Below are 16555 nucleotides of genomic sequence, written 5' to 3' on the forward strand. Positions count from 1 at the left end.
GGAGGCGGGAACTCTGAATATCCAGAACTGGATTTTAATAGGCAATAGTCTTCATATGGCTCCCAGAGCTCCCATAAAGCAAATATTAATCTGGCAAAAATGTACAGAGGCCATAGAACACATAGGAAAAAAAAAGTTTCAAGGCAGCATTTCCAAACCATGTGCTTTTAGAAGCAGGTAGGCTCAATCAGAATATCCTTCCCCCATCTTATGCACAATCTCCCTCAGAGACAGCAAATTCTTTTTATCAGCTCTCCATACCCACACCCAAGCCCATTCACACCTCTTTAGAAAAGCAACCCTTGAGAACAATTGAGCCACAACCTGGCCTGGGTGGGGTGATTAGCATTGAATGTCAGCAGAAACAGCAGAAAGAGAACCTTACAGAAAAAGAATTATTAGGACTTCAAGCTGTGGCTTCCTCTGCGTCCACCTCAGAGAAAAGGCCCCAGGAAACTGAAAACACTGAGGTCAGAAAAACTAGCCTCCCTCCATCTTGCCTGCAAGCCCTTCCCCCACCAATCACCAACTCCCTGTACCCTCATTTGCCATTGCCTGAGACAGTCATTGATTCTGCATCACCAATTTGTCCAGGTAAATTACCATCTCAAACCACTGCTCCCGTTAACAATTTATGTGCCGCGGTCAGCATGGGATTTCACCTAGAACATGGAAATCTCACAAGGGAGGAATTATTGAAAGGGATTCAAGCCTTTCCCATTACAGAAAGGAATAAAGAGCTGGGTGTGGCAGCAATAGAGTTGAGTGCCGCCCGGAGTGCCATGAGCAGTACCCCAAAAACTAAGTCCATTCCATGTAACCATTGCTAATGGCAGTGGCTATTCTCTAAGTGAACTTAATAGCAGGTAATGGACTTCTCCTCCAAGAACTTATCCAATCCTTTTTTAAACACAGCTATACTAACTGCACTAACCACATTCGCTGGCAACAAATTCCAGAGTTTAATTGTGCGTTGAGTAAAAAAGAACTTTCTCCGATTAGTTTTAAATGTGCCCAATGCTAACTTCATGGAGTGCCCCCTAGTCTTTCTACTATCCGAAAGAGTAAATAACCGATTCACATCTACCCGTTCTAGACCTCTCATGATTTTAAACACCTCTATCATATCCCCCCTCAGTCGTCTCTTCTTCAAGCTGAAAAGTCCTAACCTCTTTAGTCTTTCCTCATAGGGGAGTTGTTCCATTCCCCTTATCATTTTGGTAGCCCTTCTCTGTACCTTCTCCATCGCAATTATATCTTTTTTGAGATGCGGCGACCAGAATTGTACACAGTATTCAAGGTGCAGTCTCACCATGGAGCGATACAGAGGCATTATGACATTTTCCGTTTTATTCACCATTCCTATTTTACTTTTCTATATTAAGTGCTGGAAATAGCTTCTACATTATGTTTGGGTGGGGGCAAAGGGTTTAGGGATAAAAAATGCTTTAGGTATGACAAATTTGTATTCTGGGGAGTTTGCTGGGACTGTTGGGAGTGGGGAATACAGTTTGGGATTTTTTTTTTATTGGACATTCTAGGGGCTGGCTTTTTTCCCCTCCCCGGAATGGACACTAATGTGCACAACAGTTTTAGGAGCATGGTAGCTCCTGGATGTCAAAGGGAAACTTCATTGTGCATTTATTCTTAAAGGTTCCTTCTTCTCTGGGTTGTACATGTCTCTGTAGCCTCTTGTTGTGGTGGGGCAAGGGGTGTTGGGTGGGTTGTTTATATAGGTATGTTTGGTATTTCATAAAATCACACAGCTTACAATTTAGGGGTTTACAAATCCAAGACAGAATGCATTGGGTGAGGGGGGGGGTGTTTCACAACTGTACCTGCAAAATTGGGGTTCCTTTGGTCAGAAGAGGGGATGGTCCTCTCTACTGTAGCATTATGTGGGGTTTGCTATATTGATTAACTTTAATTTCCTTTAACATAAGGGGGATTTCTTCTCTTCTAAAGAGGGCAAGACTTTTGAAATATATGAAAGATCAGAATGGTACAATTTTCTTTCTACAGGAGATGCACCCGACATAGGCTGAGCATCTTAAGCTTTCATGTAATTGGGGTGGAAAAGTCTTTGCAGCATCTTTTAATTCCAAATGAAGAGACACCTGTATCCTTATTCACAAATCTGAACCTTTCATAGTCAAAGAGTCCAAACTGTATCCTGGGTGCCATTTTGTTTTTTTGAATTGCCAGCTCACAATACCAAATTTACATTGACTAACATTTATAGTCCTAATGCTGGGCATGGTGAGTTCTTTTCTCATCTTAAGGCTCTACTAGAAGAATTTATTTTAATGGCCCTATTTTAGCTGAAGGAGATTGAAAGGTTAGCACTAGTGGGCTGAATAGGTCAGCCACTGCCTAACTTATTTCAAATGCTTTCCCATGACTCCCTTAGCAACATTTAGAGGGTTAAATATCCTTCTAGCAAGGACTATACTTTTTTCTCCCTGATATACAATTCATAGCAGGACAGATTTCTTTCTATATTTGTCTTCACTGTGTCTACTGGTCTCAGATTGTGATACACTGCCAGCTACTCATTCAGATCATACCGCCATCTCAATTTTTTTTTTCCTTTCGGCCCCCAAGATAGGGGAATATGGAGACTTAATACATCCTTTCTGGGGAAAGAAGACTTTGCAAGGGTGGTTTTTTGAAGCATTGCACAATTTTTTTGTTTCATCATAGTCAAAATAATTACTCTCACAGTCTCCGCTGGGAAACTTAAGGTTGTTCTGAAAGGAAGATTTATTTCATACTGTAGTTTTCTCTCTCTAAGGTGAGAACAGAGAAGGAATCTGCTTTGTTGAATAATATTAAAGAGCTGGAGCATAAACTCAAATCAGATTGCTCTATCGGTACCCTCCATAGGCTTAATCTAATGTGTGTTGAACTAAAGATTCTTCAGAACGATCACATTGAAAAAGCTCTTCAATTTACAAAGCAAAGCAATTAAAAGTCAGGCGATAAGCCAGTGAACCAACTGGAGAAAGCTGTAAGGAAAAAGAGAAAATCCAATATTCTTCATCATTTCAGAGCTCCAGGTGGTCAATAACTTAACAGTTTTGATTAAATATGTGAAGTCTATAGGAGATATTACGCCTCCTTATATTCTCCTATAGAGAATGTGGTGGCTAAATCCATAAAGTCCTTCTTGGATAGGGTCTCCTTGCTTAGTTTGGATCCTATTTTGGTTGATAGTCTTTCTAGCCCAATTTTCTATCCTGAACTCTTGCAGGCTCTCTCAACCCTCCTCCTCTAGGAAATGTCCTGGGCCGCACGGCTATCAAATTGAATAAAATATTCTCAGAAAAGCTCAGGCAATTATTACTATACTTTTAAAATTCTTTACAGGTCCCTGCGTCTTTGGGTTAATAAACATAAGAATAATGGTGAGACAGTGGATGGAGTATATTTGGATTTTCAGAAGGCATTTGACAAAGTGCCCCATGAGAGACATCTGAGAAAATTAAAGAGTCACAGGACAAGAGGAATGGAGAAATTACTTACCTGATAATTTTGTTTTCCTTAGTGTAGACATATGGACTCAGGACCAATGGGTATAGTGTACTCCTGTTAGCAGTTGGAGATGGATCAGATTTCAATCTGACATCAGCCCCTAGTACATATACCCCTGAAGGAAGTGCAGCTCTTCAGTATTCTCCTCGAAAAGCATTGCGGATATATGTGTGACTGACTGATTCATTAACTTAATAATTTGGTTAACTTGAATAACTTCATAACGTGGTTAAAGGTTCAACCTTGATTAACAAATGCATACATTCTTATCTATTGTTCAATGTACTTGTTAACTTTTACTAAGTTAATACTCTGTTTCTATCTGTTTTAATGTTATGAATTTAAATGTAACTGGTTCGTTGTAATGTAAACCGGAGTGAAGGCATTGTCAGCTGTACCTCGGTATATAAACAAATGCTAAATAAATAAAATAAATAAAATAAACAAACCTGTTGATTGACTATAGCTGGAGACCACCAGTGTACTCAACCGGAAAGCGTCGACATCCAGCAGGGTGGATGCCCTAGGTAAATGAAAACATGGCTTACCCTTGAATTATTTGAAAGACCATGCGTAACAGCAGCCAAGGGTGGAGTGCTGAGTCCATCTGTCTACACTAAGGAAAACGAAATTATCAGGTAAGTAATTTCTCAATTTCCTAGCATGTAGCAGATGGACTCAGGATCAATGGGATGTATAATAGCTACTCCCGAACCAGGTGGGAGGCTGCCTGTAGTCCACTTAGGATTGCCCTTGCCAATGCCGTGTCCTCCTGAGCCTGAACGTCCAGACGGTAGAATCTGGAGAAAGTATGGATGGAGGACCATGTCGCCGCCCTCCAGATCTTGGCAGGTGACAGCATTCTAGATCCTGCCCAGGATACTGCCTGGGCTCTGGAAGAATGGGCCTTGACCTGTAGAGGTGGTGGCTTGCCAGCTTCTACGTACGCCGCCTTGATGAATTCCTTGATCCAGCGGGCGATGATTGCCCGCGAGGCCCGCTTCCCCTTGTCTCTTTCCGCTGTGAAGGACGAAAAGGTGGTCCGTTCTTCGTACGTGTTCCAACATTTCCAGGTACCTGGATAGGAGTCCGCCGATGTTGAGGTGACGTAGACTATGGGCTTCTTTCAAATTCTTCAAGCCATCCGTCGTTGGTAGCGAGATGGTCTGGTTGAGGTGGAAGTGGGAGACCACTTTGGGGAGGAAGGAGGGAACCGTGCGTAGTTGGATGGACTCCGGGGTGAGCCTGAGGAATGGCTCACGGCAGGACAGCGCTTGTAGTTCCGAGATGCGGCGGGCTGAGCACACTGCCAGCAAGAATACAGTCTTTAGGGTTAACAGGCGGAGGGACAGGCCTCGGAGGGGTCTGATGGGGGTTCCCGCTAGGAAGTCCAAAACGAGATTGAGATTCCACAGAGGTACCGGCCACTTTAGTGGTGGGCGAATGTGTTTGACTCCTTTCAGGAAGCGTGACACGTCCGGGTGAGAAGCTATGCTGTCGCCCTCGCTCTTGGAGCCGTAACATGACAATGTGGCCACCTGTACCTTGATGGAGTTGAGGGACAGACCCTTCTGTAGTCCATTCTGTAAGAATTCCAGGATCACGGGAACTTTAAATGAGCGTGGCTTGATGTTGTGGTCTTCGCACCAGGCTTCAAATACTCTCCAGATCCGTATGTACGTTAATGATGTGGAGAACTTGCGTGCTCGGAGTAGGGTGTCAATTACAGCTCTCTCAGGCGGGCCCTGTCAATGGCCAGACCGTAAGAGAATTGAGCTGGGTCCTCGTGGAGGATCGGACCTTGTTGTAGCATGTCCCTGTGTGGGGGCAGGGGTAGAGGGTTCCCTGCCAGCAGTCTTCTCATGTCTGCGTACCAGGGTCTTCTTGGCCAATTCGGAGCCACCAGAAGAACTAGTTCCTTGTGTAGTTGTATCTTGTGAATGATCACGCCCAATAGGGGCCATGGCAGGAAGTCGTAGAGTAGAGTCCCCGGTGGCCAGGTCTGTACCAGGGCATCGATCCCTTGGGACTGCGGTTCCCACCTGCGGCTGAAGTATCTGGATACTTGGGCATTGGATCTGCTTGCCAGAAGGTCCATGTCCGGTGTCCCCCACCGATTCACTATCAATTGGAAGGCTGCGGACGACAGCCTCCATTCTCCTGGGTCTAGACTTTCCCTGCTGAGGAAGTCTGCCGTGATGATATCTTTCCTGGCGATGTGGATGGCGGAGATCTCCTGGAGGTTTGCTTCCGCCCACACCATCAGGGGTTCTATTTCTAGGGACACCTGTTGGCTCCTGGTTCCCCCCTGCCGGTTGATGTAGGCCATTGTCGTGGCATTGTCCGACATTACTCTGACCACTTTGTTTTGGAGTCTGTGAGCGAACCGCAGACAGACTAGTCTGACTGCACACTTCTAGGCGGTTGATGTTCCATCCCGCCTCTTCTGCGTTCCACTGCCCTTGGGCGGTTAGCTCCTTGCAGTGTGCTCCCCATCCTCGTAGACTGGCATCTGTGCTGAGTAGGGTCCAGGTTGGGGAGGATAGTCTTGATCTCCGGCTCATGTGGCTGGCCTGAAGCCACCACCGTAGTTGCGTCCGAACTCTGCCCGGGAGTGATGGACGTACAGTGTAGTTCTGGGACCGTGGGCTCCACAGTGATAGGAGTGAGCGCTGTAGGGGCCTCATGTGGGCTCGCGCCCATGGCACAACTTCCAGGGTGGTTGCCATCAGCCCGAGGACTTGCAGGTAATCACATGCTGTGGGACGAGGATCGTTCAGCAAGGTTTGCAGCCTGTTCCACAATTTTGATCTCCTTGTGGGGGGGTCAGGCTGACCTTGTCCTCTTTGGTATCGAATCTGACTCCTAGGTATTCCAGCGACTGAGGGCTGAAGGGAGCTTTTGTGTTGCCCACCCATCCTAGGCTCTCCAGAAGAGTTTTGACTCTGCTGGTTACTTGGCGGCTTTCCTCCGGTGACTTTGCCCTGATCAGCCAATCGTCCAGGTAAGGGTGAACGAGGATTCCTTCCTTTCTCAGTGTTGCCGCCACCACTACTATTAACCTTGGTGAACGTCCGGGGTGCTGTGGCTAACCCGAAGGGTAGCGCCCGGAACTGGTAGTGACAATTCAGGACTTTGAAGCGTAAGTAACGCTGGTGATCCTGATGAATTGGGATGTGTAGATAGGCCTCCGAAAGATCCAGGGATGTGAGAAACTCTCCCGGTTGTATCGCCCTTATTATGGATCATAGGGTTTCCATGCGGAAGCGAGGATTCCTGAGGTGGCGGTTGACCGACGAGGTCCAGGATGGGCCTGAATGTTCCCTCTTTCTTGGGGACGATAAAATAAATGGAATAATGCCAAGTATTTCTCTCTTGTGGAGGCACTGAGGTTATGGCCTCGAGGGCCAGTAGCCTGGACAGTGTAGCTTCCACTGCCGCCCTCTTGGAGAGGTCGTGGCAAGGGGACTCCATGAACTTGTCCAGAGGGATTCGCAGAAATTCCAGGTAGTACCCCTCCCGAATGATGGCTAGGACCCACTTGTCCGAAGTTATCTCGACCCATCTGCGGTAGAATAGGGCTAGTCTGCCCCCTATGGCTTCTTCCCTTGGATGGGTCAGCTGAATCTCATTGAGGGGTGCGGATGGGGCCTGTACCCGAGCTGGTTCCCCCTCTTGTTGTGCTTGGTCCGAATGGACTGGTTCCTGCCTGTAGTGCGGGGGGGCTTGATAGTTGTTCCTGTAAGGATTGAAGCGCTGTGAACTTCTGCCCCTGGAGGACCTGGGGAAGGGTCGCTGGTTTCTCTTAGTCTTATCCTCCGGTAGGCGCGGCAATGGGGACTCGCCCCATTTGTCGGCCAGTTTCTCTAGTTCGCTGCCGAACAGGAGGGATCCTTTGAAGGGCATCTTCATGAGGCGCGTTTTGGAAAATGTGTCGGCCTACCAGCTTCGGAGTCAGAGTTGCCTCCTGGCAGCCACCTGAGGACACTCCTCTGGCCGCAGTGCGCACTAGGTCGGAGGCAGCGTCCGCGAGAATGATACTGCTCGTTCCATGTCTTCTCCCGGGGTGTTGTTCCTGGTTTGTGATAAGCAGGCACGTGTCACCACGGTGCAGCAGGCCGCAATTTGTAGAGACATAGCGGCTACGTCAAATGACTGTTTGAGGATGGATTCCAGACGCCGGTCATGTGCACCCTTGAGCGCAGCTCCTCCCTCCACTGGGATAGTAGTGCGCTTGGAGACCACGCAGACCATGGCATCAACTCTTGGGCATGCAAGATGATCTTTGGTTGCCGGGTCCAGGGGGTACAAGGCTGCCAAAGCTCATCCCCCCTTGAAGGTGGACTCCGGAGCATTCCATTCTAGGTCAATCAGCTGCTGTGCTGCTTGTAACAGAGGGAAATGGTGAGAAGTCTGTTGAAGACCCTCCAGCAGGGGGTTCAGTTTAGGTTCCCCCGAAGTACCTGGGCCCGGGATAGCGAGCTCCATCGGGCATTGGTTGACCAGGTCCAGGAGCTCGTCCTTTGTGAAGAAGCGTCTCATGGTTCGCTGAGGCTCTGTCCCCGGGGGGAGCTCCCCCTCTTCTAAGGGTTCGCTTTCCTCCTCAGAGATGTCCGAGTCCCCATAGGTGGGGCTTCTGGGTAGTGGAAGCTTGTGCCTAGGTCTTGAAGAGCCTGGGGCATGAGGGTCCTCCTGTGGAGCCTGTGGCTGCTCAGCCTGAGGTTCAGATTGCATTTGAACAAAGGCATGAATCCCCCTTGAAGAACTCCATCCATATCGACGCTGGGTCAAAGCTGAGGGGCGCTGGTTCCTTGGGGGTCCCCATCTGTGGGGAGGTCCCCCTGGCTAGGTCCGGAGTACCCCCTGAGGAGTTACAACTCGGCCCTGGATGGGACTGGCCCTGGACTGGGTCTCCCAGGGCCTCTTCGCACTGCGTGCACAGGGCGTCAGCCTCCTCGCTTTCTGCGGCTCTGATGTGGCATGCTGGGCAGAGGCCTTGAGCCTTTATCCCTGTTTCTGGAGGTGCCACGGCTGTCGGCGCATAAACTCTTATGCACTCCGGTGCGCTTAAGATGAGCGTGTAGTTGTGCATGCAGCTGTGCGTTCAGTTGTAGATTTGCGCCCGGCTCTGTGCGCACAACTTAAGCGCACAAGGTTTTATGCACGTGTAAGTTTATGCACACAAGTGCTTTGTGCGCCTAGTTTGAATTGTGCGCTCTCAAACGGTGCGGCAAATAGGACCAAGATGGCGACGGCGAGCACACGGGCAATATGGCGACCCCCTCGGAGGGTCTCCACGTGGGTAGACCCTTGGAAATAGCCGGGGCCTGGCCCTGCTAGGGCGGATCAACCCGGTGGCATTGGTCCCGGCTGGTGACCTGTGCTCCTCCTCGATCCTCTGAGACTGGATTCAAGCAGAAGATTTCTACCTTACCTTGTGTCTTCGGCGCTTCCCGGTTGCGTCCCGGGCAGTCTCCGGCTCAACTCACCGGACCGAGGCTCAACTCCGAGGGACCACAGAAATCACCTCGGGAATCTCAACTGGGACCCAGGGACCCAAAGGTATCACCGCAGGAGAGCAGGGCTCGTCTTCAGTTAGGTTTCTTCTTTAAATTTGGATTTTCTTCTTTGAATTTGGTTCTAACACTGTGAGAGCGTGCAGATAGTCCCTAACTGCTATGGAGACGGAAAATACCAAAGAGCTGCACTTCCTGCAGGGGTATATGTACTAGGGGCTGATGTCAGATTGAAATCTGATAGTCTCCAACTGCTAACAGGAGTACACTATACCCATTGGTCCTGAGTCCATCTACTACACGCTAGGAAATATCCTATTGTAGATTGCAAACTGGTTAAAAGATAGGAAATAGAAAATAGGACTAAATGATCAATTTTCAGTGCAAAATGGTAAACTGTGGAATGCCTCAGAAATCTGTATTGGAACCAGTGCTTTTTATATATTTATATATGATGTGGAAAAGGGAACAATGAGTGAGGTAATTAAATTTTCAGGCACAAAATTATTCCGAGTTGTTAAATCACAAGCAAATTGTGAAAAATTGTAGGACCACCTTGCAAGACTGGAAGACTGGGCATTTAAATGGCAGATGAAATTTAAGGGACAAATACAAAGTGATGCACATGGGGGAAGTATCCCACAGTGTAGTTACACGATGTTAGGTTCCATATTAGGAATTAGCAACCTGGGCATTATGGTGTACAATACTTTGAAATCCTTGGTTCAGTGTGTGACAGAACTCAAAAAAGCAAACAGGATGTTAGGAATCATTAGGAAAGGAATGGAAAATATCAATGTATCGCTCCATGGTGAGTCCACACCTGGAGTACTGTGTGTAGTTCTGTCGCCGCATTTCAAAAAAGAAATAGTTGCAATGGAAGAGATACAGAGAAGTGCAACCAAAATTATAAAGGGGATGAACAACTTCCCAATGAGGAAAGGCTAAAGAGGTTAGAGCTATTTAGCTTGGAGAAGAGATAGCTGAGGGAGGATATGATAGAGGTCTATAAAATCATGAGTGGATAGAATGTGTAAATGTAGATTATTTACTCTTTCAAAAATTACTAAGTCTAGGGGATACTCTATGAAGTTAGCAATACATTCAAAACAAATCTGTGAACATTTTTTCACTCAATGCACTATTAAGTTCTGGAATTCATTGCCAGAGGTTGTGGTTAAGACAGTTAGCGTAGCTGAGTTTTAAAAAGGTTTGGACACGTTCCCAGAGAAGCCCCATAAATTACTAACCAAGTAGACTTGAAGAATAGCCACTACTTATCACTGCACAATAGCAGCATGGGATCTATTTATTGTTTGGTTTGTGCTAGATACATGTGGCCTATATTGCCCAATATTGGAAACAGGATACTGGGCTTGATGGATCCTTGGTCTAATCCAGTATGGAAAATTCTTATGACAGACACATGTAACCCTCAATGTGTGTGCACAAAATGTCTCACACAACCATATAGTGTATATGTGCTGGTGACTCTTTGAGCATTTTTATGAGTGTATAGGAAACAGACAAGCATCAGGGCTCAGGGTAGTCTTCTCACTGCAGTGTACTGCAGTCTATCTTCAGAATGGATGGAAAACCAGTAGAATAGAGTTTCCTGAGGCTCAAAAACCATATCTGTGTCAGAGTTCAGCAGCTAGTTTGAGAAAAGGAAATAATCTAATCACAATTTACACTTTCATTTCAAACAAAATGGCCCTCTAACCTCCACAGAGTAGGTAGTGCAGACAAGAAATGGCCAAAAGAAGGTACAAGGAAGCAATGAATGCCCTACCACTCTCTCTTCTAACTTTTAAAACAAAGGGACAGAGGGGATGGAAATACATATGAACTCATCATGATGGAACAGTTCCCTCTATATACAAGCTCGGAAAGGAGAAGTTGGTGTGGTGTGGGCAGCAGGCAAAATTAGTTAGCTTGGCTGCCACAGCTCCTTCACTACTGCTCCCTCTAGCACTCAGAGTAATTCACATCTAGTGTTCAATCCCCATTATCAGTCTGAGGATAAGACAAAGACTAGAAGGATCGAAAAAAGGGAGCTCAGGAGGGGACAGAGGAAGTAATACTTCGTGCAATGTGTGTGCTGAACAACATGGAACCAGCTATCTGTGCCCTGCATGCTGTCCATTAATTACTATGCTCCAAGGTTCATGTTGTAGCTAGGAAGAAGAGGCATGCATGATCACACATTTTCTCATAAAGGAACTCACATATGCTTATGTTACACTGCTGGTATCTCTTTGTTGCAAGGTGCTAAGGACACAGCCCAGGAGCTGGCCTGCATCTGCGCATCAGGAGAGCAACTTCTCTATAGCACACAGCACATCTAATCAGCTCTGAAGGCACGCTAGTTGAGAAGCACTGCTCTAGCTAACCTCGACACCATCATCCCTGCAAGCTGAGGCAAATGGAAGGGAAAGAGCTTCCCCCTCCCAATGGTTATTTTCCAATTCTAAACCACTCACATTGTGAAGTCCCTTTTTCAAATTTTTTCTCTTTTGGGTACCGTTTCAATCTCCTTCAAGGTCCTTCTGGAAAGGACAGTGGATACATGGCAAAAACAGTAACAAGTTCAAGATATGATGGGAAAGCCAGAGATCAATTAAGATGTAATCATTGTAAAAGAAAGCCAACTAGGTAGACTTGATGGACCTTGTCTTTTATGTGCTATCATATTCTACGCCTATGATCTCCTCCAACTTTAATCCCTTTTCTGGGTACTGCCAGCAGCTGCCCCTGCACTACAAGTGCAGGGCATGGCAATAGATGAGGTTACGAGTATGATGCTTCTTATCACGTTCACATGTCAGTTTCACACTAACATGTATAAAATGAACTACTCCAAGCAAGAAAGGAAATTATTTAAAAAAACAAGATATATGGTATCAAGATGTGTATTTCACCTGAAATTCTGCTGTTTTCAGTTTTAATATCTTGGCTACTATGACTTGCTACTTTAGTGCACTTGTGTAACACTGTATTCTCAACAGTTACTGTTCTTCATCCTGCCTGAACTTATAGAGATGATATAACAAATTTGGGGCACCACTGGTTGGTACTAACATAAGTTGGGTATTTAAACTTCACTGTCAAACTTATATACCAGTTCCTCTGATCGTTATTTAGTCAAGTATATTTCTACCTTTGCTGAGGTACTGTATAACACTGAATGTGTCACTAAGAATGACAGAGACAATCAAACTCCATCAAAATATAAAATTATAGAAAGCTTGTAGCTCTGAAATGGTGCCAACTGAAGTTGTGTGAATTATTCACAGTGTCAATGTATTTTACTAATACACACTTCAATAAATATAGTAAAAATAAACAGTTAAATTCAAGTGGCACAAACTGGGAACTGTGTAAGTGAATAAAACTTGTAGGTGTATTTTCCTCTACATCTGCTGGACACAAAGTAACATGCAGCAAAAAAAAAAAAAAAAAGTATCAATCAAGGAGAGAGGGGCATAACAATACATTATATAAATTAATAAGTGTGGTTGGAATCATAAATGGTGCAATATTCAGTTAAAGTTACCTTAGTGGCAAATTTAAAACAGTTAACTATAAGAACTTAATCATGCACATATAATCATCTGTCCAACCTATTTCCCTTCAAAGTTTCTGTTAAATTGTTTTTTCCTTATTTTTGATCATTTTTATGCAAGTAAAATGGCCAGGCTTGAAACAAAAGAAAATTGTAATGTAATCAACTTTGAATACAAACATACTATTGAGGTCATAACCATAATTTTAAAAATTCAGTTAATTATACAAACTTACTACCTAACCAAACATCATTTCATTGCATTTATCAGCAGTTAACAGACAAGCCATATTATATCACTTCAATGTGACAAGGAATAACTAATCATGTCACTTTAAATCCACATTTCATTCATATATATATATAAATATATATCTACTAGATAAGGGAGCCCTGACCGATGTGCCGCAAATGCGCAGTAGAGAGCAACTCTACCGCGCATGCGCGGGCAGCACGTCGGCCAGAGCGGAGCGTGCCCGAAAAAAAAAATGGCGCCTGCTCCTTAGGAGCAGGAGCGGCGGCGGCAGCAGCAAGCAGGAGTGGCGGCGACGAGCAGGAGCGGGAGGAGCAGTAGCCGCCGCGGCGGCGACAACGACGACAAGCAGCAGGAGCGGGAGGAGCAGCAGCGGCGCGCACGCGAGGGAGGGACACCCCCCTGTCTGCCAGGTGTGGATGAGCTGAAAGGGAGGGGGAGTGAGTGAGGGGAGGAAGGAGAGAGTGAGCTGAGAGGAGGGAGGAGAGAGTGGGGTAGGGGGGGTGAGAGGGAGGTGAGAGGGAGGTGGGGGGAGGAGAGAGGTGGGGGAGGAGGAGTGAGGAGGGAGGTGAGGAGTGAGGTGGGGGAGGGGAGGGAGGGGAGGTGAGTGAGGTGGGAGGGGAGTTGGGGGGGAGGAGAGAGTGGGGGAGAAGAAGAGAGTGGGGGGAGGAGAGGAGAGAGTGGGGGAGGGGAGGGGAGATGAGAGAGAGTGGGGGGAGGAGAGGGGAGAGGAGAGAGTGGGGGGAGGAGAGGGGAGAGGAGAGAGGGGGGGAGGCGAGAGGAGTGGGAAGGAAATGGACCGCAAATTTTTTAAACATGTCGCCCGTTGGTTAAGGGTCTTAACCAGCTCGTCTACATCTTGATTGAATACCTGGGTCCCACACACCACATCCAAGTTTTAAATAAAACAGCAGGTTTAAAAAAAAAAAAAAAAAACAACTTATGCAGGGTCCAAAAATGAAAAAAAGCAATTAATAAAATACAGACCAATCAACTTCTTTATTGAGGGCATATGGTTACGCCATGTTGAATTTATAAATCTACTGTTGTTCTCTTACCAGTTGGAGATTTTAGATTATAATCTCCACTTTTAACGTTCACTCTAGGTTTATCTAAGACTGCAAATGTTAGAGCTTCCATAAGGTATTGACAAATGATCTAGTGTGTGACAAGTCTTCCGTATTTACTTCAACAAAAAAACTGCACTATTTATGATTCAAGCCACCTTATATTAATTTAAATGTATTGTTTTGCCTCTCTCCTTGGATGATTCACTGTGAGGAGTCTACCTTGGCTTCCACGGTTTGGCAGAGAAAAATCAGTCAAGCTTGACACATTTATTAATCCATCAGTAAGCCAACTCTGAGCCCCCATCATTGTCTTTGCTTTAACTAATCTGACTATACAACACACTAAATTGTCAGTAGTGCAGACTACTTACGTTGTTGATTTCGCTTATCACTGGCATTTTTTAAGGGGAGGCACACTGGACAATCATGTCGTGTGCAGTTCTTCCAATGAGAGATGATTTGTCGTGAAGATGCACAATGGGCAACTATGACACAAAAAGAGAAACATTCCAATTTGCATGTTAAAATTTTCCCATGGTTTATTTCTCATTGACTATTTAATAAAGGGAACCTAAGCCTTTAAAGTGATTGCTTCTTATTCATTTGGAAAGACTGCCTTCCAAACTATACAATTCTGTTTAATTTTAACCTTTCCCTTTAATATTAATATTTATGAATTTCACAGATTTTATTAACAGGGCTGATCACCATCATTTAGGTCTCAGTGGGTTCTTTCTTTGAACTTTAATATCACACTACTCCCAGGATTGCCTGCTGCAATTAGGTTCTGTGAATCTAAAGAACAGGAATTTTCCTCAACATCAACTGCATTTCTAAAACTGCAACAAAAGTCAGGATCATAAGTTATTCTATCTTGGGAAATGCAAGACAAAACCAATAAGCATATCAGATCTCCTCAGGCAGAAAATCTCCCTCTCGCTCTCTTCCTCTGGTACTTGTAATCCTTCCTGACAGAATGAGCATTTCCTCAGCTATCAATAGACATTGATTCAGTCTCAAAAATGAGATTAGAACAATCTCCACTTCCTCAGATTTTTTCCCCTTATTTATGAATCATTTTTCATTTTCAAATAGTAAAAAATGCAATACAGCAAAATTCACAATTGCTTACCTGTAACTGGTGTCCCTCTGATAAAAGCAGTGCAATAAGCTAGGGAGATGGGTCATGTGACAGCACAGGTGGGGGATCTTTGTGCATTATCCAGGAAGATTTTTACACACACGGCAGCTTCCCTCATGCCACTAGACTGACTGCTCAGTGTACTAAAACTTTTTGAAAGAGTAAATACACTTCTAATAAGAGGGAAGTGAATGAGTTACATAACTCAGTGCCAAGCAATTATGCTTTATCTGATGACAAGCAACTGCAATGAGCCATTTAGATAGTTAAGGGTTGTCACCAACAAGATGGGGAAAACAAGATGCCAATGGGCAGAATATAACAAAGAACACAGACAGAAAACTCGGAAACCAAACAGGAATGAACCATGGGTGGCAAGGAGTTGAAAACTAATTTATAAAACAGGCCTTGTAGGATGAACAAATCATCAAGACTGCTTAATGTATTGGCTGAACACCATGTTATAGATTTGCAAATCTGTTCCATGGAGATAGACTTTAGGTTGGCAACACTTGGAATATACTGTAGACTTGCAGTATAACAAATATAATAAAACCTAAACAGTCATCACTACCCTAAGCCCTCCTCAGATAAGGCCTGCAAGTGTATAAAAATGACAGATACAATCTATCATGCAGCTGGATATGGCATTGTTCCTCACTGAGAAGCTTGGACTATTCGGATCAAAAGAAACAAAATGCTGGGCGATCCTTCTATGGGCTTCAAATAAAAGGCAACAATTCTTTTGCAATGCAGTAACCACAGGGCCGATACACTCCATGAGCAACTGACCTAGGAAAACTGTTGGTAGAATGACTAATGTGGAATTCCGATACTACCTTAGGCAGGAACTTGGAATTAGTACTAAACATCACCCTATTGTGAAGAAACTCACTATAAAGCACTAAGGCCTAGAGCTCACAGATTTTGAAAAAGTGAATGCTAGGGATGTGTATTCTTTTCAAACAAATATGTAAAATGCAACAAATGGGACCATTTTCATGTCATTTGTGGCCTGCTGAAACAAATGGATGCCCATGACTATAAAACTACCATTTTCATTTCATTATTTTCTATTAGCCATTCAAGTCTATGGCCCATGTAAAAGAGCTGCAGTGAGACAGGTAACTATGTCAACTAAGCAATGCCTGAGAGGTAAGAGCTATCAGGGGTTCTGCTGCTTTGTGCTACTGCTGCAATTGGCAGTGAGGGATGTCCAAGAAACATGGGATTGCAGTCCTGAAGGAGCTGATCAAGGGATGCAGCAAGACAGCAAGATATTTTCACTGTCGCATGAAGGGTAGCAGCTTCTGCATGAGCAGCAGGAAGAATCTGGGATTCCTCATAAGCGGATGATTCACCACCTGCTGGAATTCCACGATGTTGCAGAAGTTAGTGGAGCAGCAGACACCCCTTCATGACCCGTCTCTTGAAACAGGATAGGTGTGGAACACCCCTTCGGGCATCATGATTATG

At 45.2% G+C, this 16555-nt stretch overlaps 1 protein-coding gene across 1 annotated transcript in view; it reads right to left on the reverse strand.

Annotated features, from left to right (window-relative positions):
• CREBBP (CREB binding protein) overlaps positions 1–16555 on the reverse strand; it is a 918877-nt gene that overhangs the window by 708824 nt on the left and 193498 nt on the right. Inside the window, exon 5 of the mRNA XM_029576620.1 lies at positions 14310–14423. Within this exon, the coding sequence (XP_029432480.1) occupies positions 14310–14423 (114 nt within the window). The remainder of the gene's footprint in view (positions 1–14309; positions 14424–16555) is intronic.

The sequence above is a fragment of the Rhinatrema bivittatum genome, chromosome 14 (genome assembly GCF_901001135.1).
Source record: "Rhinatrema bivittatum chromosome 14, aRhiBiv1.1, whole genome shotgun sequence".
In the NCBI taxonomy this organism is placed as follows: Eukaryota; Metazoa; Chordata; class Amphibia; order Gymnophiona; family Rhinatrematidae; genus Rhinatrema; species Rhinatrema bivittatum.